We start from the raw sequence: 27849 nt of genomic DNA on the forward strand, positions 1-27849 counted from the left end.
GGTTCACATCCCTTGTCCCTACATGAGAAGCCTGAGAGGACTGACTGGAACACTGATGGTTCCCTCATGGGCCTGCTACAAAGATGTGGCTCCTCAGTTTCACATGTGTTCACGCTCATACGCACACTACTGCTGCTGCGGTGTGCTGTCAAGTCAGTTCCGACTCACAGCGACCCTGTATAGGGTTTCCAAGGTTGTAAATCTTTATTGGAGCAGAAAGTCTCATCTCTCTCCTGCAGGACAGCCAGAGGATTCAAACTGCTGACCTTGGGGTTAGCAGTCCAATGTATAACCCACTATGCCACCAGAACTCATTCTCATGGACACTGTTGTTGTTAAGTGTCAAGTCGGTTCCAACTCATAGCGACCCTGTATACGGTTTCGAAGGAGTAACTGGTGGGTTTGAACTTCTGACCTTGCTGTTCAAACCGACCTTGCGGTGCAGTGCTTATCCTACAGCGCTATACAAGGACTCCTCTTATACACATTATACACAACTAAATACACACAGACGTCTTTGACAAGCAGGTTAGCTCTCTCCAGAAGTCCTGTCCCTCAACCAAACTCGTGTACCTGGTTGCCTGCTCCCAACAGGATGCTCAGGTAAGGATGTCAAAAAGACCACTGTGAGACCATCACCTACAGGGCCAGAGGTCCATTTGGGAGAAGTCTTAAGGTCCAAACACTTGTATGGGCACAAATGCATGGCTCTGAGTCACACTGAGCAAATGACACACATTACCTCATGTAAATTACTGCCAGCCCAGGAAGGAGCCCTGGTGGTTCTGTGTATTAGGCACTGGGCTGCTGTATGTAAGTTTGGTGGTTCAAACCCACCAGCCGCTCCCAGGAGAAAGATGAGGTTGTCTGCTTCTATAAAGATTTACAATCTCAGAAAATCCTATATAGGGCGCTATGAGGCAGAATCAACTTGACAGCAGCAGGTTTGGCTTGGTTTTTGGTCACCATTAATAACGTGCAAGTAAATTACAGAACCTGCAAGTAGCACGGTCACGACTCAAACCCTGGAGGGAGGTTATTCATTTGCTATTCAATACATGTTTTTAAGGGTCTTCTGTGTGCCCCAAAATCCCTAGGTGGTGCTCAACTGCTAACTGGCAGGTTGGAGGCGTGAGTTCACCCCGAGGTGGAGAATCAATGAAAAAGAGGAAGACTCTCAATGAGAAGGACTGGCACAGTGGCAGTAGCAATGGGCTCAAGCATAGCAATAACTGTGAGGTTGGTGGAGGACTAGACACTGTCTCGTTTTGTTGTGCATAGGATCACTTTGAGTTGGAACCAACTTAATGGCACCTAGTAAAAAGAACAGAAGAGCAAGGAAGAAAGACCTGTTGAATTAATTCCAAAAAAAATCAGCCTTAAGAACCCTATAAAGACCAGAAGAACTAGATGGTGCCCAGCTACCACGATCAACTGGTCTAATCAGGGCCACAATAAATGGTCCCTGACAAAATGGGAGAAAAATACAGAGCAGAACCTCAAATTCATAAACAAACAAATAAAATAGACTGACTAGAATGAGTCTTTAAATCTTGAACCAAAACTTACCCAGAAAGACCCTTTGCAACTAAATAATAGATTCACTCACAAAATACCGAATATCACTCTTCAGTACTGGACTTCTTTACAAAATTGCCTATGAATATATGAGTCCAAATAGCCAACAATAATTTTTAAACAAAGATGTGACTGTACAGGGACAGGGAAACTAGATTCAAGGAAATGGAACAACCAGAACAGGAATAATGAGAATGTTCATGCACTGTAAAGAATGTAACCAATGTCACTGAACAATTTGTACAGAACTTGTTGAATGGGAACCCAGCCTGTTGTGTGAACCTTCACCAAAAACACAGTATCAAAAGAATCAACAGAACAAGAAGCTGGTTCTTTGAAAGAATTAACAAAATTGACAGACCTTTGGCAAACCTAAAAAAAGAAAAGAGGGAGAAGACACAAATAACACACATTAGAAACCACAGGGGTGATGTCACAACAGAACCAAAGGAAATCAAAAGGATAATAACAGAATACTATGAAAAGTTGTACTTCAACAAATTTGAAACCTTAGAAGAGGTGGATACATTTTTAGAAAAACACGACCTACCTAAACTTACACACAGTGAAGTAGAAAACCTGAACAGACCCATAACAAAAGAAGAAATTGATCAGGTCATCAAAAGACTCCCAACCAAAAAAAGTCCAGGCCCAGATGGCTTCACAGGTGAATTCTACCAAACATTCAGGGAAGAGCTGTCACCTATTCTACTCAAATCATTCCAGAATATAGAAGAGGATGGAAAACTTCCTAATACATTTTATGAAGCCAGCATAACACTCATACCAAAACCAGGGAAGAACATCACTAGCAAAGAAAATTATAGACCAATATCCCTCATGAACATAGATGCAAAAATTCTCAATAAAATCCTAGCCAACAGAATCCAGCAACACATCAAAAAGATAATAACACATCATGATCAAGTGAGATTCATATCAGGGATGCAAAGATTGTTCAACATTAGAAAAATTATCAACATTATCCACCATATAAATAAGAAAAAAGAAAAGAACCACATGATCATATCGATTGATGTAGAAAAGGCATTTGACAAAATCCAACATCCATCCCTGATAAAAACACTCAACAAAGTAGGAATTGAAGGGAAATTTCTTAACACAATTAAGAGTATATATACAAAACCAACAGTGTACATTACTCTTAATGGAGAGAAATTGAAAGCCTTCGCTCTGCGAACAGGAACCAGGAACCACTCCTATTCAATATAGTGCTGGAAGTCTTAGCAAGAGCTATACGGCAAGGCAGGGAAATTAAAGGCATCCAAATTGGCAAAGAGGATGTAAAACTCACTCTATTTGTAGATGATATGATCCTATATGTTGAAAACCCCAAAGACTCAATAAAAAAGCTGCTAGACCTCATTGGAAGATTCAGCAAAGTGGCAGGATATAAGATTAACATACAAAATTCAGTTGGATTTCTCTATACCAAAAACGAAAGTGCTGAAAAGGACATTATGAAGGCAATACCCTATGGGTCGGAACCGACTCGACGGCACGTAACAACAACAACCATTTACAATAGCCACCCAAAGGCTGAAATATCTAGGAATAAATGTAACCAGAGAAACAAAGAACTTATACAAATAAAACTACAAAACCCTACTATAAGAAACCAAGAGACCTACAAAAATGGAAGAATGTATCCCTTGTGAATGGTGAATAATTGTTATCATGACTGACTGTGAGGGTTGGAAATGTAAAGGTGGATGTTTTGTAGCAAAAGGTGGGGAGTGATTTACTTTGCAGTCCAGGAGTGGAGGTCCCTGGAACTATCAAGGAAGAAGAGCAGAGTGTGAGACCCTACCCAGAGAAGCAGTGATGCCAGAGACGGAGACAGAGACGACGATGTGGAGAGATGGAGCGGCCGGGGACTCTAGACCTAGAGAAGGTGAGGGGCTGTGTGCTGATGAACGGGGGGTAAGAGGGGGGCAGTCTTGCAGGGTATACCCTTTGGTTGTTTGATGATGCATGGAGGGGACTGTAACCATGGCAATGAAACGATATACGATAGGATGAACATAAAGATAATGTTCTCCCATGTAAACTATCATATAATTCACAATAAAACATTTAAAAGAAAGAAAGAAATGCTCTGACTCACCAGATTGAATTCTCAAGAAAACAAAAACCCACAATATTATTTTTATAAAAACCAAAACCTATGGAGCTTGGGTCTGCTGACACACGAGGGTCACTACAGGTCAGACGTGCCCCACACCATCCTTGGCACCAAGGGTGCAGCAGAGAACAAGACAGTGCCACTCTCCTCACTGCCCTGACAGCCTCTAGTGGGGCTTCCAGAGACCAAGCTCTCAACCACTAGACTAGATGGTCCTCCTAGGCCACTGGCCCTCTTCTGAAACAAGACCTTCTTGTCCAAGGCATAATTTCCATAAGGAGACCCTGTGAGGGGGTGGTCTGGGTTAGGTGACATCAACCAGCAGAAACCAGGTCCTCAGGTTCACCAGCTGGCCCAGGGCACCTGGGACGACTGCACCTGTCTTGGACAGTTCAAATCATCTCTGGCCTCAGTCTCCTTGTCTCTAACCTCTTCCCACAGGGTGGCTGGAATGGAGTATTGAAGCACTGGATTCAAAGTGGGGGAGTGAGCACTGCACATTGCTTCTCCCATCAAGTGACAGCAACAACCTGCATCTGGCAGCTTCCTTCTGGGTGGGTCACTCACACTAGTCTTTGCTTAGGGTTTCTAGACACAGGCCAATCTGGCAGGAACCTTGACAGACTCTCTCTTAAAGAAGATCTAAAGCACCTGTTTGGTGGTATAAGGAATCATCTTAGCAACCGACATTTACGGCATACTTACTGACCCAAGTCCCTGGGTGGCACAGTGACACACACTCAGCTACCACCTCAAAGGTTGGAGGTTTGAACCCACCTAGAAAAGTTCTGGAAGAAAGATCTGGTGATCGGCTTCTAAAAGGCCACAGCCTTGAAAACCCTAGGGAGCCGTTCTTCTGATACACAGCTGGTTGAAACCTATCTATCAGCAACTGGTTACTAGTTATTCTCATTTGGCAAATACAGAAAGGAAGGCACAGAGAAGTTTAATAACTTGCCAAGGTAGGGGTGTGGGTCTTGGGAATCTGGGCTCGGAACAGTCTGTTAGAGGTCCTCATGTTTCAGAGAAGTCCTCGAGTCACCTGAAGCTCCTGCGTAGGCCCAGTCTACTCTAGTTCCAAGGTCTCGGAGTTCTGCCTGGTACAACTGCTTGTTGTCTGTGTCTCCTCAGACTCTCCCACCCACATAGGCTCAACCTTCATTTGGCCCATGAAGAACTAGGGTGCAAGTCTTATAAGCAAGGGGTGCAGGTAGCGTTTGAGGAATAGTGCACAGTGGTGGGGAGGGAGGCTGGAGAGTGTGTACCCACCTATAGAGCAGGGCGCTCATCAGCAACATCTGTGAGCAGCCATGTGACCAGGGAGGCCAGGGAGCCTCCCTTTCCTACAGGAGCTGGAAATCCTAGCTCAAAAATGCCAGCAGTTAATTCTTTTTTTAAAAAACAAAAACAAAAAAACACCAGAGCCAATAATCATATCTGTGATCTGTGGGTAGAATTCAGCCCCTAAGGTGATCAGTTTGTAATTTCTCCTTTAGAAGATCGGGTTTGCCAAGAACTTTCACAAATGGAGTAAGGAGAAAAAGGGGACCTGACGAGGAATCAGAACCTTCAAAACCAAACCCAAACTTCACTGCCATCAAGTCGATTCTGACTCATGGCGACCTCATGTGTTTCAGAGTAGAACTACATTCCACAGGGTTTCCAAGAATGGCATAGTGGGTTACACATTGAGCTATAAACCACGATGGCAGCGGTTTGAATCCACCAGCTGCTCCTCGGGAAAAGATGAATCTGTCTGCTCCAGTAAAGATTTACAGCCTTGGAAACCCTATACAGGGTTGCTATGGGTTGGAACTCAGTCCAAGGCACATCACAACAACATAAACAATCTGAACAGAAGAAGATGCTAGGCTTTTCTTCCACAGCTGGGTAGATGCGAATCATCTAATGCTTGTTGTTAATGGTGGTGGTTGTGCTGAGGAGTTGGTTCCGACTCATAGCGACCCTGTATAGGGTTTCCAAGGCTGTAAATCTTGACAGGAGCAGAACGCCTCATCTTTCTCCCACGGAACAGCTGGTTGTTTTGAACTGCTGACCTTGTGGTTCACAGCCCGATTCGTAACCTCTATGCTACCAGAACTCCTTGCTGTTGTTGTTAAGTGCTGTCAAGTTGGTTCTGATCCCTAGTGACCCTTTAGGGTTTCTGAGGAGCGGCTATGATTCAAACCAACTTTGCAGTCCAGCGCATGAACCCTCAGTGCCATACTAGGATTCCTAATTATGATTAGTTGTTGTTAAGTGCTGTGGAGTTGGTTCCAACTCAGCAATTCTGTAAAGGCTGTACATCTTTACCAGAGCAGGCAGCTTCATCTTTCTCCCAAGGAGCAGCTGGTGGGTTCGAACCACCAATAAACCATTTGCACCACCCACCCCAGGACCTTGAATTATGATCTACTTTGTATTACCTCCTCACATGAATCCTGTGAGTCCTAGGTTTCTATCTCATTTGTAGATGAGAAAACAGGCTCAGAGAGGTGAAGTGAGTTGTTAGGGACACACAAGTTGTGGGTAAAAGAAGCAGGCTTGGGAGCCAGGTCTGGCAGGCTCCAAAGCCCTGTGTTCTCTCCACATTCCACTATGTCTCACCTCCTTACACGCTCCTGAACCTCCTGCCTGGCTGCACATGACAACGGTTTGAAAACAAGCTGAGTCCTGGTCGAGAGCTGGCTGACTCATCATGCTCCAGTGAGTGTGGGGCAGGCAGAGCTCCAAGTGGGGTGACGTGCTTGTGTGGCCCCAACGTGAGGGCTCTGACCCGAGGCAGGGTGGGGTAGGACAGGGAGGAGGCAGGTGGGCGAACCTTGTCATGCCTCCTTTTGACTCAGGGCTAACTCAGCTCTGACAAATTACCTGGTTGAGAGTGTGACCCAGTTTCCAAGCTGGGACAATTGAAGGTAAGTTTGGGAAAGTCAGCCGAGCCTAAGAGTGCAGACCAGCTCTTGCTGGCTGGCTTGCTGGGTAAATCTGGGCAGAACTCTTCAACTCCAAAATGAAATAGCTGACTCCACTAATCTCAAGGGCCCTTTCAGTTGCCACGTTTACTGATTCTAAACAGCCCAGCCCCTTCATGCACACCAACACTAGGACAAGTCACTCCACCTTGGTTTTCACATCTGTAAAATGGGGGAAAGAAAAGCTCTTATTTAAAGGCTTTGTTATAAGATCTGAACAAGATAATACATTTCTATCCTGTGGCACTACTTGTGGTATCCCAGGAGATGTTCAGGAAGTATGCTGCCCAGCACCTGTAGCGTCTTCCCACCTCCTTCTAGAAACATCTGGGTGCGAAGAATGAGTTAGAGAGGAGTCAAGGTCCACAGCTGTGTCATTGGAAGGGATCTGAGGCCCATTCACTCACCAAGACACAAATGACTCCTGTAGGAAAACAGAAAAGTATGGTATTCAAATGTAGAAAACCTGTGTTCTGTGGCTCCTTCCCAGCTGTGTGATCCCAGACCTGTCACTCAACATCTCTGAACCTCAGTTTTTGCATCTGCAGAGAAAACCATCATCCCTCAACCACAGATACCTTCTAAGAGTTGTCTAAAATTTTAAGTCCTGTCAGATGCTTTTGTGATGATCATGATGAATTAATATCAAGTTGTCAAGTTAATTTTTTTTTTTTTTAATGTTTTCTTGTGAATTTACGAACCGGGCTGCTAAGCTCAAGGTCGTCAGTTTGAAACTACCAGCTGTTCCGCAGAAGAAAGATGAAGCTTACTGCTCCTGTAAAGATTTGTAGCCTCGGAAGCCCTGTGCAGGGTCACTATGAGTCAGAACCAACTCCACGGTACTTAACAACAACATGTGATAGTTTATATGTGAGAACATTAGCTTTACATTCCTCGGATTATGTATCATTTCATTGCCATGGCTACAATCCCCTCATTGCATCATCGACCAACCAAAGGGTATACTCTGCAAGCCTGCCCTGCACCCCAGTCGTCAGCTCACAGGCCCTGTTCCTCTCTGGATCTAGAGTTCCCAGCCGCTTCATCTCTCCACTTCATCGTTTCTGCCTCCATCTCTGGCGTCACTGTTTCTCTGGGTAGGGTCCCACACTCTGCTCATCTCCCTTGATGGTCCCATCAAGGTCCCATGGACCTCCGCTCCTAGACTGCAAAGCCAATCACTCCCCTCCATTTGCTACAAAACATCTACCTTTACATTCACAATCCTTACAATCAGTCCTGATAACAATTATTCACTACTGTATCACAAGAGACCTATCAGCATCTCCTTTCATGAGCCCCGCCTAGACAGATACGATACTACTCAGTGGAGATTCTACCTTCCTCCATGCCCTCTGGATCTAGGCTCCATCTTGAAAGCTTGTAAGCCAATCACTTCTTGCCTTTGTAGTTCCCCCCTCCCCCCATTTGGGTAGCCAGTGTCCAAGTTGCCCATCCCTGTATACTCTGTGTATGGAGGGGGTGGGAATGATCTTCGCTGTAAAGATTTGTTCTCTGTTTTGAGTTACTGCATCCATAGATGTAGGTCAAGTTCATCAAACTGCATCACATTACTCTTTTTTTCTTCTAGTTGAGCTCTGATCATCCAGTCATTGAGGCCAGGTCAAGTGGGTATTTTCTGCAAGTGTGGATGTTCTTAAGTATATGCCCTCTCTTCTTATCAGCTGGACGCTTCACTCTCTACTCTAGTCCTCTGTGGCTATGTCACTGACTCTGGGCTCAAGAGTCCCCAGGTCTTGCTACACTGCTGGCCAACCAGGTCTTTATACCCAGGTTCACAGGAGTCTGTTGAACGTTGTAGGGCCTAGCTCACAGCTTCATTGCTGTTTTTCCCTCACTTCCCCTTATCGGTGATGAACGTGGTCACCAATCAGAGCGCACATCTGCTCGTGTATTCCCATTGAGTCTCAGTCTTGAAGTGGGTTTACCCTGAGGGGACCCGACCACTTGACTTGATGTCTCCTGGGTGAGCAACTTGCTTGTTCTTGTAGTAATCAGTCAGACTGCCATTATTGTTTTGTACTTTTCCTGTTGGTCTTTCTTTCAAGAAATATCTTCTGTTCTTCTAGCCGCTGTAGGCTGGTCTGCTTGTCCTTTCAAGTTGCCAAGTTAATCTTAAGCACTTTGTTACTAACTAAAAGGCTGGTGATTCAAATCTACCCAGCAGCACCTTGGAAGAAAGGCCTGGAAATATATTTCCAAAAAATCAATCACCGACAACTGTACATTTCTATTCTGACATGCATGATGGGGCTGTCCTGAGTCAGAACTGACTTGATAGCAATGGGGTTTTGGTTTTATTTTATCACGTTAACTAAAATTTGCAATACCTAGTTTCAGAGTCAGACTTGAATCATAATGGGGTTTCTCTAATTTGCCTGATCATAAGAATCACCGAGGACACATGCAAAATACAGATCACAAGACCTATCCCAGACTAACTGAACCAGAATCTCCGGGGGTGGCCCAGGGCCCTATGTGGTAAAATCTGCCAGTAGACTAGAAAGAACAGAACAGCTCACCTGAAAATGGGCAGCTGGGATTTCTAGGACCAAACGATCTAACACAAAGCATCCTTTTGGGGTCAGAAAGTCTTAAGTTTAGGGCTTGGCTCTGTTCCTTTTCCAGCTGGGCCAAGTTTTCAACTTGTCTGAGTTTTAGTTTCTTCAAGGTGTGAATAGCCTGGTCACTAGGCTGTCCTTGCCCTCCCAGCTTCCCTTAGTCAGATTCTAGGGGCCAATGTGACATTTCCAGCAAGACGAGCTTTGGGGTGGGGTACAGCTTCCCGGTGGCCTCCAATCAGGACAGGCAGCCGGCCATCTCCTTGGGCAGAATTTGACTTCCAACCTTAGGGATACTGTCAGCAGGGCCCATTCCCATGCCCACTGCTGGCTGTTGTTGTGTGCTGTCGAGTCCAACTCATAGCGACCCTGTGCAGGGTTTCTGAGGAGCAGCTGGTGAATATGAACTGTCAACATTGCAGCTCAAACCAACCTTGTGGTCCAGTGATTACCCTACAGGGCCACACCAGGGCTCCATCCTACTGCTGGAAGCATACGTCATTTCTGATGTACTCACACCCGTAGGAGAAAGCTGGAAGTGTTTCCCAAACACAGAGGGACACAGTAACAAAGGGCCCATCCCTGGTGGAGGTAGACCCCTTTGCTATGCTGTGGGGTGTCGGGGGAGTTTCACTGGGGGTTCAGAGGGTTTTCATGAGTGGTGTGTGGTGGGGGTAACATGGGCCCCTTAACCAGAGACAGAAGTTGTGATTGTGGCCCAGTTGCTCCCTGACTTCCTTCCTTCCTACATTCAACAGATATTTCTTGAGCACTTATTGTGGGCAGACCCCGGGTTTAGCACTAGAATGAGTGGTGGGCACACAGATACTGTGTCTGCCCTCCAGAGCTTAGTGTATCTAGGAGAACTGATGTGAAATGACTAATCACACACACATCATTGCAATTGTGCTAACAAATTCTGATGTGAGGAAAAAGGTACACCCAAGGAAGGGATGTGAAGAACCTCAAATAGTCCGAGAAGGTCTTTGTTGAGGATGAGTTCTGGTTGGCAAAACACTACAAGTGCTACAAAGCCAAAGGTTTGTGTATAAACTGTGCTGGTTGTCCCCTACAGCAGCATTTCCCAAAGTGTGGGGCCCACATCACTGGGGGGACGTGGGCTGATTTCAGACAATAGAGGGAGCGGACATTTAATTGACATATGACTTCCTGGTAGGGTTATTCTCTGTTCAGTTCTCTTCCGAGAATTCTGAGAGAAACTTTCAAGAGAATGTTTCGGGGTGATGTTACCAGTAAAGAAGCTGTTGTCGAACAGACCCCATGTGGTTAGAAAATAGAGGTCCAAGTCTATCTACCCAGAGGCACCTTAGAAGAAAGCTCTGGAGGTCTACGTCCAATCAATCAGCTATTGAAAACTTTACAGTTCCACCCTGGCACACATGGAATCAGAATTAACTTGATAATAACTGAGTCTTTTTTTTGTTTTTCATCAAGTTAATTAAGATTTGTGTACCCAGTTCCAGAGTTGTAGTGTGTTCAACAAATTTTCAATAGCTGATTTTTCAGAAGTACATTTCTAGGCCTTTTTTTCTGCGGTGTCTCTGGGTAGAGCTCAGTAATCATATGTACTACTCAGAGACCCCTGATCCAACTTTAACATGATTTTAACATCTCATCTCTCTTGGGCTGTTAAGTGCCAATGAGTCGGTTCTAACTCACAGCAACCCTGTATAGGGCTTCCAAGGAGCAACTGGTGGGTTTGAACCACCAACCTTGCAGTTCCAACTGACCTTGTAGCCCACACTTGAATTTTTTTATCAGATCCAGAAACTTTACCAGGCTAGCCCTGGTGTGGCGCTGTGGTTTAATGCGCCAGACTGCAAAGCCATTTGAACTGCAAGGCCAGCGGTTCAAGCTCACCAGCTACTCCTCGGAAACCCTATACAGCGTCGCTATGGGTCGGCCCGACTCGACACCACTTAATAACATAACAACAACAAGCTAGCCACAACTGAATAATATTACAATTATATGTAAGGTTATTTTCTATTTATGTTCTATGGCAAGTGATACTGTTTTTCCATTTTCAAAGATGTTATCAAGCTACCTTCTACACATAAAAACACTAAGTTCATAAACTAAGTAGTTTAAAGGAAAGAGGAGGCCTGGTGTAGTGCTGTAGGTTAGTGCACTGGACTGCAAAGTCGGTTTGAGCCGCAAGGTCGGCAGTTCAAACTCACCAGCCTCTCCTTGGAAATCCTATACAGGGTTGCTATGGGTCAGAACTGACTCGATGGCACTCAACAACAACAACATTAAGCAAAGAACACATGTCATTTAAGAATACGCCAGAAATGATGATGATGGTACCAGAATGGTAGAGGCTGAAAAAATTTTGGCCTAAGTCAATATGGCAGAGACATTATATACTCATTAAAGTGTATTCTCTTAGTGTAGGGGCACTGTTAACTGATGATATATGGAGGGGACAATAATCAATGTAATGAAACAAGCTATATGAATGGTTGAATGTGAAACTGATGATGTGCCCTGTAAACTTTCACTCAATCCAAAATAAAAACATTTAATTAAAAAAATAATAATAATAAAATAAAGTGTATTCTCTTCCTTCCGGGCACATGCAAGGCCACATTTCTCAACGTCCCCTGTGGTTTGGTGTGGCCAGGTATCTGAATTTAGGACAAGGAATGTGAGCCGCAGTCAGGTACCACATCAGGATCGGACCCGTGAAAGCGTCCACCGAAGTCTCCTCAGCATCCTCTTTCTTGTCTCCCACTGCCAGGCCAAGGAGAGGATCCCAGACACCCTCAAGGAGAGCAAGCTGGGTTTCAGAGTGCCTGTGAGAAACAGCACATCCCGCCCCTTCTGGGACTTCATATGAGGCAAAAATAGAATGCTGCATGAAGCCACTGAGCTTTTCAGCTTGTTGCTAGCAATTAGCTACTTAGACTGACATAAAGGAGGTGTCCTGAGCCCAACTTCAGGCCCATTCACAGATTCTCTGACAGTCTTGCTATCCTGGCACTCTTTTCTAGAAGGAATGTGGACTGAGCCATATTCCGACAATATGCCAGATACGGTCCTAAGGGCTTTTACACTGTTACTGTTGCTGTTAAGTCACCCACTGCCCCTAGATTCATGGCAAAACCAGCAGAACAAAATGCTTCCTGATCCTGCACCATTCCCACAATCGATTGCAGATTGGACCATTGTGATCCACAGAGTTTTCACGGGCTGGATTTTGGAAGTAGATCTCCACATCTTTCTTCTTAGTCCATCTTAGTGTAGAGGTTTAGTGGAAAGCCACCCACAATGGGTAATCCATGGTGGTATTGGAAGTGCTGGTGGCATAGCTTCCAACATCATAGCAATGTACAAACTACCACAGTAAGACAAACTGGCAGGCGGATGGTGGCTGTCTACCATACAATACTTGAGGACAAGTCTCACACCTACCCTTCAAAACATTTCCTTGTGCTGAAGGAAACACTCCCATCCTTTGAACATTTTTCTAATGAAATGGCTCTGACAGGCTTCCCGACCAGCCTTCTCACAAAGGGCACAAGTGAAACGGGAGAATTATACAGTGTGGGGTGACATGGGGCTGTAATCCCAGCTCTGACACTCCCCGCTGGTTAATACCAGGATAATGCCTCCTACCTACCCTGCAAGTTTGTAATGAAGAAGAAATGAGATCATAACTATAAATCATCTGACATCAGCCTGGCACAAGGGGCAGGGTGGGGAGGACGATCGGTCCTTCCAAGCTCCCTCTCTGCCCTTTTAAAACACACGGTTCAGGAATGATCAAGGTGCCACCACTGTGAGTCCTCCCTCACACACAGTAGAAAGGGGCAATGTTAATTCAGGGGAACCCGCATACAGAGTTTTAGACACTGGTTGTCCATTTCCCCATAGGAAGGTCTGTTGACACTGACGTGGGTGGGAGGAACAGTGCTAACCAAAATGAGAAGCAGTAGAGTGAAGAAGCAAAGCATGACTTTAGCCAAGTGACAAGAGCTAACGTCACCAGTGGTATCATGGACTCCCCAAAAGGATGTGCTGAGAAGGAGGTCTCACCTCTGTGCTATTCTTTCCCATAACTCCACCCTATGAGAAGGATTCCCTGGGTGGTACAGATTGTTAATGTGCTCAGCTGCTAACCGAAAGGCTGAAGGTTCCAGTGCATCCAGAGGTGACTCGAAAAGGAAACTTGGCAATCTACTTCCAAAAAGTCAGCCACTGAAGACCTGTGGAGTACAGTTCTACTCGGACAGACATGGAGTCAACAGTGATGGCAATTGAGAAAATCATCAATCTAAGGGTCGATGGTTCGAATCCACCACCCGCTCCATGGAAGAAAGATATGGCAATCTGAAACCCTATGGAGTACTTCTACTGTGTCCTACAGGGTTATTATGAGTAGGAATGGACTTGGTGACAATGAGATTCTGTGGTTACTGGAAGGTATTGTATGATGGAGAAACTGGATGCAGGTTATATAGAAATTCTCTGCACTACTAGCTTTACAACTTTTTAGTCTTTCTAAGTTACTCTTTTTCAGTCAATCTAAGTTATTCTACAGTTTAATTTTTTTAAAAAGAGAAGCAAAAAAAAAAACTTCCCTAAAACTAGTTGCCTAGGAGTTGATTTGAACTCATGGCTACTCCACATGTGTCCAACTAGAACTGTGCTCCACAGGTTTCATTGTCTAATTTTTCAGAATTAGATCACCAGGCCTTTCTCCTTCAGAACCTCTGGGTGGACTCCAATCTCCAACCTCTTAGTTAGCAGCCAAGTGCATTAACTCTTTACCCCACTCAGGGGTACCTGAGAAGCAAATACTAGAACTAAAATAAAATGTAGGTTCCACAAGGTGAGAGTCAGGGTTATCTGCTTCAGTGCTGACTCCTTCATTCTCCAGCAGTGCCTGGCACACAGGAGGCCCTCAGTTAGTATGTAACGGGGGCTGAGACTGGGTGGAGCACAGGAAGGATGGCCAGCCCTGCCACTCACCCCTGGAAGTGCTGCAGCAGTCCCTCCACCCCACCACCCTGTAGGGTTCAGCCCTAACCTAACACCATGTCCACAGATGTTCACATGACAGGAAATGGTCACCCATGACCAGCCTCCTCTCCAGAGTGTCCCCTCCCTAGGCTGCCATGGCAACACACTGCAAATACAACTAAGCAGATAACATCTGACACTGGGGTATCTGTAAGGTAGCCCCAAGAAAAGTAAGGAGATAAAACCCTTACTTCCTGAAGCATGAAAGGATGGTTACGAAAGCCACAGAGGAGCATCACTGATGAGCGCTGGAGTCTCAGCTGCGTCACCCGCTATTTGTGTTACCTTGGTTGGCCAATCCCCTTTCCCTCTCTATGCCTCAGTCTGCTCAACAGGCAAATGGAAATAAGGAGTGGTTCCTAGCTGACCTGAGGGGTGAGAGACACCCAGACAAACCTTCAGCCTGGCACACGATATTGTCCCCCAGAGTCAATTCTGAATCACAGTGACCCTGTATAGGGGTTTCCAAGGCTATACGATTTTACCAGAGCAGACAGCTTCATCTTTCTCCCATGGAGCAGCTGGTGGGCTAAACCGTGGACCTTGTGGTCCGCAGTCCAGTGCTTATTGTATGGAGCCACACTACTGCTCCCTGTGGTCGTTAAGTGCCATGGAGTTGGTTCCAACTCACAGTGAACCTGTATAGGGTTCCCGAGGAGCCAAATGATGGATTTGAAGTGCTGACATTGCAGTTCAAATCGACCCTGCAGTTCAATGCTTATCCTACAGTGCCACACCATAAATGTTATGGAGTGCTATTGCCGCTCCTTGGAAATCCTATACTGGGTCACTGTGAGTCAGAACCGATTCAGCAGCACTTAACAATTGTGGACACTGTTAATACCAGCACAGTCCTGTGAGGTCACCTGTTCAAGACCCAGATCAGAACCTGAAGAAGAAAAGATCATATCCTGGAGGGGCTGCCACAACAGCCGACCCCAGTGTTTTGGGGACCTGTGACTATATCTAAATTGAGTAACAACCAGTCCGCTCCTCTTGAATAGGGTTTCACTTAGTCTGTTTCAAATAGCCCTTGCTTCCTGTCCAGCTGTGCTGTCTGGCAGGAGGAAGGCCCGATTCAGGAAGAGGTTACACTATCAGATGTATGCGGGGTCCTCAGCTGCCCCTTAATGCACCAGCTGTGTGATCCAGCACCTCGGATCGTCAATTTCCTGGACATAAGATCTTTGTTAGCTAGTGCTGCTATAACACAAATACCACAAGTGGTGATTTCAACAAACAGAAATTGATCTTCAACAAACAGAAAATTATCAGGATGCTGGCTCTAGGGGACATTTTCTCTCTGTGGTCTCTTGGGGAAGGTCCTAGTCTCTCTTCAGCTCTGGTCCTTGGTTCCTTGGTGAGCTTCATGTGGCATATCATCTACGTTCCTCCATCTCTGCTTGCCAGTTCACTTAATCTGCTCTTTTATATCTCAAAAAGGAGCTCTGGTAGCGTAGTGGCTACGAATTGAGCTGCGAACCTTAAGGTCAGCGGTTCGAAACTACCAGCTGCTCCGCGGGAGAAAGATGAGGCTTTCTACTCCCGTAAAGATTTACATCCTCGGAAACCCTGTACAGGGTCGCTATGGGTCGGAACCGACTCGACAGCACTTAACAACAACAACAACATATCTCAAAAGAGATATAAATAGGATAGGCACTGGATCACAAGGTCCAGCGGTTCAAACCCACCAACTGCTCTTGGAAAACCCTATACAGGGTTGCTATGAGTCAGAACTGTCTCAGTGGTATTTAACAACAAATGAATGCTCTCATTAACATAACAAAGAAAACCCATCCCCAAATGGGATTACATCTACACATACTTTGTTATTGTGGTTGTTAAGTGTCACTGAGTGGGTTGTAATTCATAGTGGCCTTATTCAGAATAGAATGAACACTGAGAATGAACACTGCCTGATCCTGCATCAACCTCACGACCATTGTTACTTACACCTGAGCCCATTGCTACTGCTACTGTGCCAAACCATCTCAATGGGGATCTCCCTCTTTTTCACTGACCCTCCACGTTTCTACTTTACTAGGAGTCCTGGTGTGGTGCTGTGGGTTAATGCGCCAGACTGCAAAGCCGTATGAACCGTAAGGTTGGTGGTTCAAGCTCACCAACTGCTCCTTGGAAGCCCTATACAGGGTCGCTATGGGTCGCAACCGACTCGACGGCACAAAACAACAATAACCACTGCTTTACCAAACATGGTATCCTTCTTCAGGGACTGGTCCCTCCTGATAATATGTCTGAAGTATAAGAGATGAAGTCTGGTCATCTGGCTTCTAAGGAGTATTCTGGCTGTACTTCCATAGTGACTCTGTACAGGATTTCCATGGAGCAGCTGGTACTTACCCTATGGTGCCACACCAGGACTCCCGGTAAATATGGTGGTGGTGATTATGTGCCATGAGTATAGGTTCTGTCTCACAGTGACCCTGTACAGGGTTTCTGAGGCCATAAATCTTTATGGGAGCAGTAAGCCTCATCTTTCTCCTAAGAAGCAATTGGTAGATTTGAACTGCTAACCTTGTGGTTAGCAGCCTAGCTCATAATCCACTATGCTACAAGGGTTCCTTCCAAAAGGTAACTGTTGTTGTTGTTGTTGTTGTTTGTTTTTGTTAAGTGCCGTCGAGTCGGTTCCGACCCATAGCGACCCTGTACAGGGTTTCCGAGGGTGTAAATCCTTACGGGAGTAGAAAGCCTCATCTTTCTCCCGCGGAGCGGCTGGTAGTTTCGAACCGCTGACCTTAAGGTTTGCAGCCCGATTCGTAACCACTACGCTACCAGAGCTCCTTGTGTTGTTAAGTGCCATTAAATCAGTTCTGACTCATAGCAACTCTGTATAGGGTTTCTGAGGAGTAGCTGGTGGGTTTGAACTGCTGAACTTGCAGCTCAAACTGAACTTTCAGTCCAGGCCATTATACTGCAACACATACAAGAGGGAGGGTCTACAAAGTTCCTGGAAAACTTCCATTCTCTTTCATTCCACTTTTCCTTGTATTTTAGGGGAACACAATTTAATCCATAGAACACAGGGAAAGTCAAGCCCATCTCAAAGGCAAGGAGATGTTCATAAAGCACCCACCTCCATGCCCTGATTCTCAGCAGTGCCGAGATCCCTGAGTTCTTCCCACCTCTCCCAAGGACCCAGATTTCTTTTGAAAAGAAATGCACAGCAGTGTTGGACAGTTTTTCCCACCCTGAACTTTCCCCACCTGTACAACCAATGTAATTAAGTTAATAGGTCTCAATGTAGACAACAGAGAATTAGGTTAATTACCATTTCCTTAAGGATCAATTAGATCTGTTTCTCAAACTGGGTTTTGAGAAATGGCAATAGGCACTTCATACCGAAAGGGTGTTCTAGACAATATGCTCGTCAAAAGCTGGGCGGAACCAAGTGGCATTGGTTGTTCTCATGCAGGACTTCTCAGAGCCTTTAATACGCTAACCTGCACTGTGACTCTCCAGGAGAGAAACACATGTGAGAGATGACAGACTGGAAGCTGCTGAATCAAGTCAGTCAAATTGAAATTGTAAACATTCACGCATATACAGATCACCTAGGGATCCTGTTAAAATCGATCCTGATTCAGGGTGGGGGCTGAGTCTGCCTTTGCTGGTTCGGGAACCACACTTTGAAGAACAACATAAATAGAAAATCTAAGATCCCTTAGCGTTCCCTGGGTGGTACAACTGGTGAGCGCTTAACTAATAGCCGGGAGGCTGGCAGCTCGAACTCACCTCAAGACACCTTGGAAGACAGGTCTGACTCTCTGCTTCCAAAAGATCACACAGCCTTGCAAAACACTAGGGAGCACAGTGCTACTCTGCATACCAGGGGTCACCATGAGTTGGAACTGACTCAATGGCACTTCATTACTGACCACTTTACTGGCAAGGTAAGAGAGAGCCCAGAGTAGGGAGTGGGCTTGTCCAGAATGACAGATGTGATCAGAACTCTGCTCTCTAGCCTCCCCCTCCCAGGCTCCGCTGAGCCATGCAGCTTTCCTGGTGACCACAGCCCTGCTTGTCACAGGTCCTCCTGAGTGACAGCAGTGGGACTTGGTCCTGGTTATGCACTGAAAATCATACAGGTGGGGCACTTAAAAATGCCCATGTTTGGGTCCACCTCAGTTCCTAGTTAGGGGTCTGTAAAACTAACTCCTCAGCCAATGATACTGAAGGAATAAGTCCAAGGTGCATTGAAGGAACTGGCGAAGAACAAGGCACCAGGAACTGATGGAATACAAATTGAAATCTTTAAAGAAAGTGAGGTGGCACAGGAGGCACTCACTCATCTATGCCAAGAAATTTGGAAGACAACTATCTGGCCAACTGATTGGAAGAGATAAGTATTTGTGCCCATTCCAAAGAGAACTGACCCAATGAAATGTGGAAATAATCAGACAATATCTTTGATATCCCATGTGAGTAAAGTTTTACTAAAGGTAATACAGAAATGGCTGCAAGCATACATTGAAAAAGAACTTTCAGAGGCTCAAGCCAAATTCAGAAGAGGCCGTGGAACGAGGGATATTATTGCTGATGTCCGATGGATTTTGGCTGAAAGCAGAGAATACCAGAAAGATGTTTACCTGTGCTTTATTGACTACACAAAGGCTTTCAATTGTGTGGATCATGACAAACTATGGACAACATTGTGTGAAGTATGACTATTCCGGAACACTTAATTGTGCTCATGAGGAATCTATACATAGACCAGGAAGCAGTTGTTCAAACAAAACATGGAAACACCGAATGGTTTAAAATTAAGAAAGGTGTGCGACAGGATTATATGCTTTCACCATACTTATTCAACTTGTATACTGAGCAAATAATCCAAGAAGCTGGGTTATATCAGGATTGGAGAAAGACTCATCAACAACCTGCGATATGCAGATGATACAACCTTGCTTGCTGAAAGTGAACAGGACTTAAAATACTTAACTAATGAAGATCAAAGACCACAGCCTTCAGTATGGATTGCATCTCAATGTAAAGAAAACAGAAATCCTCACCAGTGGAACAATAAACAACACTCTTTTTAACTGAGAAAAGACTGAAGTTGTCAAGGACTTCATTATTCTTGGATCCACCATCAAGACTCATGAAAGCAACAGTCAAGAAATCAAATCACGTATTACATTAGGCACATCTGCTGCATGAGACCTTTTTAAAGTGTTGAAGAGCAAAGATGTCAGCTTGAGGACTAAGGTGAGGCTGACCCAAGTTATTGTGAATTATGTGACAGTGTACATGGGAGAACATTAGTTTTACATTCATGCTATTGTATAGCTTTTCATTGCCACGGTTACAATCCCCTCCATGCATCATCGACCAACCAAAGGGTATTCCCTGCAAGCCTGCCCCCTGGTCGTCAGCACACAGCTCCTCTCCCTCTCTGGGTCTAAAGTCCCCAGGTGCTCCATCTCTCCATGTCACCGTCTCTGCCTCCATCTCAGGCATCACTGCTTCTCTGGGTAGGGTCCGGCTCTCCGCTCTTCTCCCTTGATGGTCCTATGGACCTCCGATCCTAGACTGAAAAGTTAATCACTCCCCTCCTTGCTACAAAACATCTACCTTTGCATTTCCAACCCTCACAAGCAGTCCTGATAACAATTATTCACTATTGTATCACAAGAGACCCATCCGCATTTCATTTCATCAGCCCGCCTAGACAGATTGGATACTACTCAGTGGAGATTCTACCTTCCTTCATGCCCTCTGGATCTAGGTTCCCTCTTAAAAGTGTAAGCCAATTACTTCTTCCCTTTGTAGCCTCCCCATTTTGGGCAGCCAATGTCCAAGTTGCCCATTCCTGTCTACTCTGTGTATGGAGGGCTGGGAATGATCCTTGCTATAAGGAGGCCATGGTATTTTCAATAACCTCATATGCATGCGAAAGCTGGACAGTGAATAAGGAAGACCGTAGAAGAATTGATGCACATGAGTTATGGTGTTAGAGGAGAATATTGAAAGTACCATGGGCTGCCAAAACAACAAACAGATCTGTGTTGGAAGAAGTACAGCCAGAGTGCTCCTTGGAAGTCAGGATGGCCAAACTTCGTCTCTCATACTTTGGACATATTGTCAGGAGGGACAAGCTGCTGAAGAAGGTTATCATGTTTGGTAAGGTGGAGGGTCAGAGAAAAAGAGGAAGACCCTTAAAGAGATTGATTGGCCAAGTGGCAGCATCAGTGGGCTTAAGTGTGGCAACAATTGTGAGGTTGGCTCAGTACCGGGCAGTGTTTTGTTCTGTTGTGCCCAGGGTTGCTATGAGTTGGTATGGACTCGATGGCACTTAACAACAACAGCAAGACTCCTCAAAGGATTCTACACACAGCGGGTGTGAAGATCAAGGATTTAGAGGTACTGAGTATAACTCACCCCAAATGCCCTCCTCACAAAACCCTGCTGGCCTAACAAAGAACCAACCCAGCCTTCTCTCCAATGCTTGGTGAACTGCCTAGCAGCCACTCAAAATTAAACTATGAAAGGATTAACAGATGGGAAGGAGAACTTAATTAGACCAAAGTCAGGAATCCAAACCAATTTGTGAGGAGGGATTTTCTACCTTATTCCAAGTCTAGGTGAGCAGGTACACATATGTTCCAAGCTTGGAAGCCCAGGGGCCAAGTGAGCCAGCCTGAACACTCAGGAGTGAGATGCTGAGTCAGGTGTGAGGAAGTCATGAGGTCTTTGTTGTTGTTGTTATGTGCCGTGGAGTCGGTTCCGACTCATAGTGACCCTGGCACAGGGTTTCTGAGGCTGTAAATCTTTATGGGAGCAGAAAGCCTCATCTTTCTCCCGTGGAACAGCTGGTAGTTTCACACTGCTGACCTTGCGGTTTGCAGCCCGATTTGTAACCACTATGCTACAAAAAAGGCAAATTCTGAATCAAGTGTCAGACTACAAGACACTTACTTAACTTTAAGTTTTTTAATGAACACTGTTGGGAAAGGATTAATGATGAGAAAGTTAATGAATCCAATTAGAAGAGGTTTTAGTTCTCTCTAGAGTTCCTGGGTGGTGCAAATGGTTCTCACTTGACTGCTAACTGAAAGTTTGGAGGTTTGAATCCACTTAGAGATGCCCCAGAAGCAAGACTTGGCAATCTGCTTCTAAAAAATCAGCCACTGAAAACTCTATGGAGCATGGTGGTGGTGGTGGTGATAGTCTGTTGTGGAGTCGAATACACGTTTGTTTTTTCAGTTTTCTCTGAACTTAGTAGCTGGAAAGGCAAAAACTTTACAGACCAACCTAGGGGCTACAAGTGGAGCTCTGAAACCAGACAGCCAATGTTTAAACCCTAGCTCCTTCTTCTGACCAGCCATGCTGCTTAACTTTGTAGCACCTCAATTTTCTTATCTGTTAAATGGAATAACAGCCATACCTGCCTTGTAGGGCTGTTGGGGGATTAACTGAGTGGACACACATAAGATTCTACCCAAACCCATTTACCATTGAGTCGATTTCAACTCATAGTGACTCTGCAGGACAGAGTAGAACTGTTCCTTAGGGCTTCTGAAACTGTAAATCTTTACGGGAGTAGACAGCCTCGTCTTTCTCCCACAGAAAGGATGGTGGGTTTGAACTGCCAAACTTGAGGTTAGCAGACCAAGGCTTAACTCACGTTGCCTCCAGGGTTCCTTTTACAATCCTAAGTGCTGAATAAACATGAAATACTAGCTTGATTTTCACATTATCTCCCTGCAGGCTAATCTATATTTCCCTCTTGCCCTAACTTTTAAGCCTATTTGATTTTTTGAAAACATAAAGCTCTTGTCAGCTTCTCTGCGTTTTTGTCTGGAACAAGGCAAGGTAGATAAAGGCATGCATGTAGTGACTACCTGTTGAACTGCGCTCAGAGGCTCCCATTGTGGCTGGGGCTGAGCTTGGTGTAAGGAGTGAGGAGAGCTACGGGGTGGGCAGGGACCCTCTCGGGCAAGATCTCAAGGGTGGGGAGGAAGAGTGGCATACATATTATCATTACTAGATGTTATCAAACATCTTAAGGCAATGAACTGATGGGCCTGAATGCTCAGGACCATAGTCTCAGGGGATATTAATGGTCAACTGGCATAACACGGTCCACACAGACAATGCTCTGCATCTGAGATCTTGAAAGCTCATAAGGTGCCATCTAAGGTGCATCTATTGGTCTCTCCATGTGCAAAAGAAAGAAGAGTGATGAGAACTGAAGATGCTTGGAATCAATTAGTCACATGGACTTATGGAACACGTGAATATCAGTCTCCACAACTCTGAGACCAGAAGAACTAGACAGCGCCCGGCTACTACTACTAACTGCTCTGAAAGGGATCACATTAAAGGGCCCTGGATACAGTGGGAGAAACTGTGGAACAAAACTCAAAATTATTTAATAAAGAAAAAAACCTTCCAAGTTTACTGGTCAGAAAGAAACTGGAGGAACTTCAGGTTTAGAAAGGAACTCATCCTCAAGGCCCAATTTTCAGCCAAGAAGTAGATACTGTTTATTGGTGGGGGCAACGACACTGGCAAGGTAGGCTCACCATAGAATGGTCAATCATTTGAGATCAAAAGGGCAACATTTTCCTAAGGACAAAGTTGAGAAGGGATAGGAAGGTGGGTGGGATGCAAACAGGAGCCATGGGGAGGAAGCAGGAGAACTGTTGTTTCAGGGAGGGGATTGTAATCATTGAGATGAATCAAGTGCATGATTTGTTGAATGTAGAACGGATGATCTTGTCTGTAAACCTTCATTCAATTCACAATAAAAAGTTTAAAAACAAAAAAACTTCATGGGTGCCAAGGCATCTAGAGCTATGGGATCCACTTGAAGATGGAAACCAAGGCAGAGAAAAATGAAGCTGCCTTTGCTTTGTACAGCTCACTCATGGGATCGCTGGAGAGGAAAGACCACCGGGCAGGCCAGAGTGAGCGGGAGTAGAGGTATTGCAGTCACAGGGTCATGTGCCCGGCTGACTCCACCTTGCAGTTCTTAAAACTTTCTGAGCAAAGGGCTCTGCATGCTTGTTTTGTACTGGGCCCTTCAGATTAGCCTGGCCTGCACTGCAAGCACAGCCCACGCTACACTAACAGGTGAGGCAGCAAAGGGTCTAAAAGACAGCCAGTCTTTAAAATGCAGAAGCTGAGGCTCCCATAGGGTATGTCGGCTGTCGCAGGGCGCAACTGGTCATTGGCAGGATAGCGACACAGCCAGGTTTGGGGTTTCAATTCAAGGGCTGCTTTTGTTGGGGAAGCCAGTCACCTCTGTCAACCCCAAACAGCACTCAGGCACCACTGGGCCTGGGCTGCAGGAACTACGTGGTGCTGTTATCTCTCCCCACCCACACCCGAGGCTGGGCCCCCACTTTCCCAGTCTCATGAACGGGCAACAGCAGGTACTGTTGGCACCAAGCCAGCCGGAACTGGGTAAGGTTGATGCCAATACCCACGGATCTAGGTCACAAGGTCAGTTCCACAACTGCAACATCCGGCTATGAATGAAACAATTCAACAAGAGTAAAGAAAGCACAAGTAACCATTCAAGGCCCAGGGTCCCTCCTCCGTACTCTGCCTCTGCCCCCAGCCTCAACTCCAGTTGAGAGAGCACATTCAAGGGAGCTAGGGGAACATTCTCCAGCAGTTGCTGAAAATTTGCTCACAAAGGGAAGAGTTGGCCTACGCAATCACACCATGTCTTGGGTTTCTTGGGCAGATTTAGAGTGGGACTTCCAAAGGAGAGTGGCCTAGGCACTGTTCTTATCCCTGAGTGGTCGGTCAGCTAATGTCCTGGGTTGCTAGCTAAAAAGTTGGCGGTATGAGTCCATCTAGAAGCATCTTGGAAGAAAGGCCTGGTGATCTGCTTCAGAAAAGCCAGTCATTGAAAACCCTATGGGGTATATAGTTCTACTCTGACATGAATGGGGTCACCATGAATTGAAATTGCCTCTGCAATAATTGGTGGAGATATAACAGTGATTAAAGCATAAAAAATTCTTGCCCTTGGGGAACTCAGATTCTAATGGGAGGGAGAAATAGAACAAGCACTTAGTAATTAAGTGAATTATATAGCACAGTAGGAGGTGATAGGTGTTTAAACGAAATAACACAAACCATGAAAACAGCAGCCAAAATTTATGGTGTGCTTTCAAGTGCTGTACACATTGCCGGCAACAAACCTACTTTCATGGGTCTTGCTACCAGTTCCACTTTCCAGACAAGGAAATCACACAGAAGCTAAGCTGCCCACAGTCCTTGCCATTGTTGAACTCACTGCTACCTTAAGTATGACTGAGTAGAACTATGCTCCATGGGGTTTCTAGTGGCTAGTTGTGTGTTGTTGTTTTTTAAGTACATAGCCAGGACTTTTCTTACAAGGTGCCTCTAGGTGGACTTGAACTTCCAAACTTTTAGTTAGTAGCCAAGTGCATTAACCAGTGCACCAGAGGACAAAGTATTTATTGATAGGACACCTCCCCACCCCCCAAGATTTTGTTCTGTTTTAAGGAGAGTAGTAACACAAGGAAAAGTCCCAACCAGGGAGACGGAATCATAGTATGCTCCTCATTCTTGCTCTCCATTCTTAAAAGATCTAACAGGGCTATGGGACTCTTCCTCTTCCCAGAGCTAAGGCTTTGGATAGAACAGCCCAAAGTTCAAAATCCAGCTCTACCAGCTCACGTGCTGGGCTGTGGATTCCTCTTAACAAAATCTCCCTTTGATTTAAAAGAATTAAAATGTACTCTCAGAGGTGATGAGGAACAGAAGTCCAGTCCGCATCCCGCAGTGCATGTACAGTGATGGATGCTTTGTGCGCACACCCCCACTTCTGGGACACCATTCAAGGGCTTCTTCTCCCTTCTCTCTTCCTGGGGTGCTGAGAGGACAGGGCCACAGATTTCCCCCTGGGTACCATGGGGCCCTGGTTTAGGACTGAGCATGGAATGGATGCTCAGCACACATTTTTTGGTGAATGAACACTGAAGAGAAGGGAGGTGTGTGGCAGGGCAGCAGAACTTTAAGGCCTGAGTTCTGAAGCTTTGTAGTTAACAGATCTTAATGAGTGGGTGCACTTGGCTTATCTTCCAAGGTGTAAATAGGAGGTATTAAATCTATTCTCACCACTACTCAGTAGTGAACCCAGGCCCTTGAGGAATTGATGAAAATACCTTGCTGAGAATGGAAGGGAGTTCAATTCACAGATCCCTGGGCAGTGGCCTCTCAGCAGGGGCATGTCCCCTTGAACTATTATGCCTAACAAAGGGCCAACATGGGTTTTTGGAAGGGCTAAAAACTGATCCTACCAATTTCCTCACCTTACCTCATCTGTCCTCCCAAGTATCCAACACAAGGGGCACCAGGCTGGGAGCCAGGTGTGACCAGGAACCCAGGCCCACCCTTCCCATTCTGTGCCCATGTAATCCAGGGCAAGACCCTCAGCCCTGAAGCCTTGACTCCACCTCTATAAAACAAGGCCAGAGGTGCAGAGCAGAAGAATTAAATTACCAAAAGTAATGATTGCTCCCAACATGGTCATAAACAACAAACCTATTGAATTGCATGGGAATGGGGGGAAGGGTAGCCCCCAGAAAGGAGAGGCTTTGTGGATCAGAGGTCAATGGGGCAGCCTAGGCTCTCATGGCCCAGATGTTAACAGTCAGTATTGTGACTGCCCCTGAATTCCACAGTGGGGCTTTCCGTGTCTCAGAGAGCTTGGCACCTACCTCAGGGCTGCTTGCAAGAGCAAGAGGCTGGCCTTGCTTGCTCTGCGGCATCTGTGTGCTAGGGCAGCCTGGAGTATGTCATGCCAGACAGTTCAAAATGCCCAAGGCTCATGTCCTATCTAGGCCTAAATCCCACATGCCTACATTCCATGGGGTCAACCTAGGGATTTCTGTGCCATGGATATACCTTGACCTCATTCACACTTGTAGGGGGAGGGCAGACTCTTTCCTGTGAAGCAGGCATCAGAAACCCTGTTTTCTTGACCTGGAAAAGGCCTTCATCCATTAATGCCGACAAGCCCAAGTTCTAAATCTTGCCTGGCTCTGTGGTAAGGGCTTCCCATGCACAGAACAGTCATGGGTAGTGGCCTTAATTTTAGCTTCAACGTATAGGTGGTGACGCCAAGAACTGAGAGGCCTTACACACTTGCCTAAGAGGAGCAGAAAGGAAGTATGAATCCAAATTCTTCTCCCCTGAACTTCTAGAACATACCAAACTGTTCACTGGAGGGGCAGAACCAGAATTACAATGCAGGGCATTCTTACACTAAAGCCCTGTGGTCTACCAAGCCACAGTGTGTTTGTCTCAGGGGCATCTCCTGGTGCTCCATGGCACATGAGAATATTGGTGAAGACCCCTTCCTGAGCAGACTTCCAGAAGGCTCTGCCCAACATAACATGGATCATGAGAAGATGAACCCCACAGAGGACCCATTGTAGTGACTGCAGAAACCAAGGCCAGACCTGGGCCTGCCCCTATGTAGAACCCTCCTCTCCCATTCCCGTTCCTCCCCACCCCCACCCGCAGACCCAGAGCTCAGGACTAGCTCCAGACAGGCCTCCTCCTCTGCCTAGCCTCCGGGAAGCCTGGGGTTAGAGAAACCTAAAACCCTCCAGCTGTTCTAAGAAAGAATGGGCTGCAACCCTGTAGAGGTCCCTGGGCTTGCTGGAAATGTCCTGGCCCCACCTGTCAGATGGGGTGGGATCTGTAGAAGGGGACGAGGGAATGGTTAGAATGCTTCCATCCCGGGGGAGGAGGTAAACCTGTTGCCCAGTTTGGGTGATTAGGGATGTGGGGTGAGGAAGTCTAGGGAGGGGCTCGGTGCAGGGAAAGGGATGGGTGGCCTAGGACGTAGGTGGGTCTTACTGAAGGTAGTGGGCTCTGTCTCTCTGGCTGGCTTTGTGTACGGCAAGGGGGCCCACCCGATGTCCCCAGAGGCATGCAGAGGGCGGAGGGGAGCTCTTCTGCGTGCACGACAGGAAGGGCCTACGAAGTGCTGGGGAACCCCTTCTGCGGCGGAGGGGGCTCCCCTGCGGCTACGATCGCCACACTCACCTCCTGAAGTCAAAGGGCATCGTGCCGCCGCCGCTGTCGCCGCAGGGGATGGAGCGCTGCAGGCCTGGCGGGCCGGGCGCCGCGTGGGTCCGAGCCCGTTGCCACTGCCTCCTCCGCCGCCCCGCCCCCGCGGGCAGCCCCCCGCCCCCTGACACTCGCCACTCGCCTCCCGCCGCCGGGAAGTGACGCTCCGCGCAGCCCATTGGGCGCCGCCCGCTGCCCCTGGCCGCCCCTTCCGCCGCCGGTTAAAGGTGTCCAGTGGGCCGGGTGGGGCGGGGTGAGCCCTTGGGGGATGAGGGATGGGATTGAGGGCTCCCAAGGGAACAAATGCGTGATTCCCCATAATAGTTATAAATTCGTTCATTTTTTTCATTCAGCCCCCACCCCAACTTTGTTTTCCTTCACTTCTCTGTGTGATCTCTAGCAAATCTCTGCCTCTCAGAGCCCCAAGGTGGCTGGG

The 27849-nt window shown here is 46.4% G+C and overlaps 1 protein-coding gene across 1 annotated transcript in view; it reads right to left on the reverse strand.

The window, feature by feature from the left end:
* ERGIC1 (endoplasmic reticulum-golgi intermediate compartment (ERGIC) 1) overlaps positions 1 to 27592 on the reverse strand; it is a 154698-nt gene extending 127106 nt beyond the window's left edge. Inside the window, 4 exon segments of the mRNA XM_006864845.1 lie at positions 27390 to 27421; positions 27424 to 27464; positions 27467 to 27505; positions 27508 to 27592. Coding sequence (XP_006864907.1) covers positions 27390 to 27421; positions 27424 to 27464; positions 27467 to 27505; positions 27508 to 27592 — 197 coding nt within the window.
* Between the last annotated feature and the right edge of the window lie 257 nt (positions 27593 to 27849).

Source organism: Chrysochloris asiatica, unplaced genomic scaffold, assembly GCF_000296735.1.
Source record: "Chrysochloris asiatica unplaced genomic scaffold, ChrAsi1.0 scaffold00071, whole genome shotgun sequence".
Taxonomy (NCBI): Eukaryota; Metazoa; Chordata; class Mammalia; order Afrosoricida; family Chrysochloridae; genus Chrysochloris; species Chrysochloris asiatica.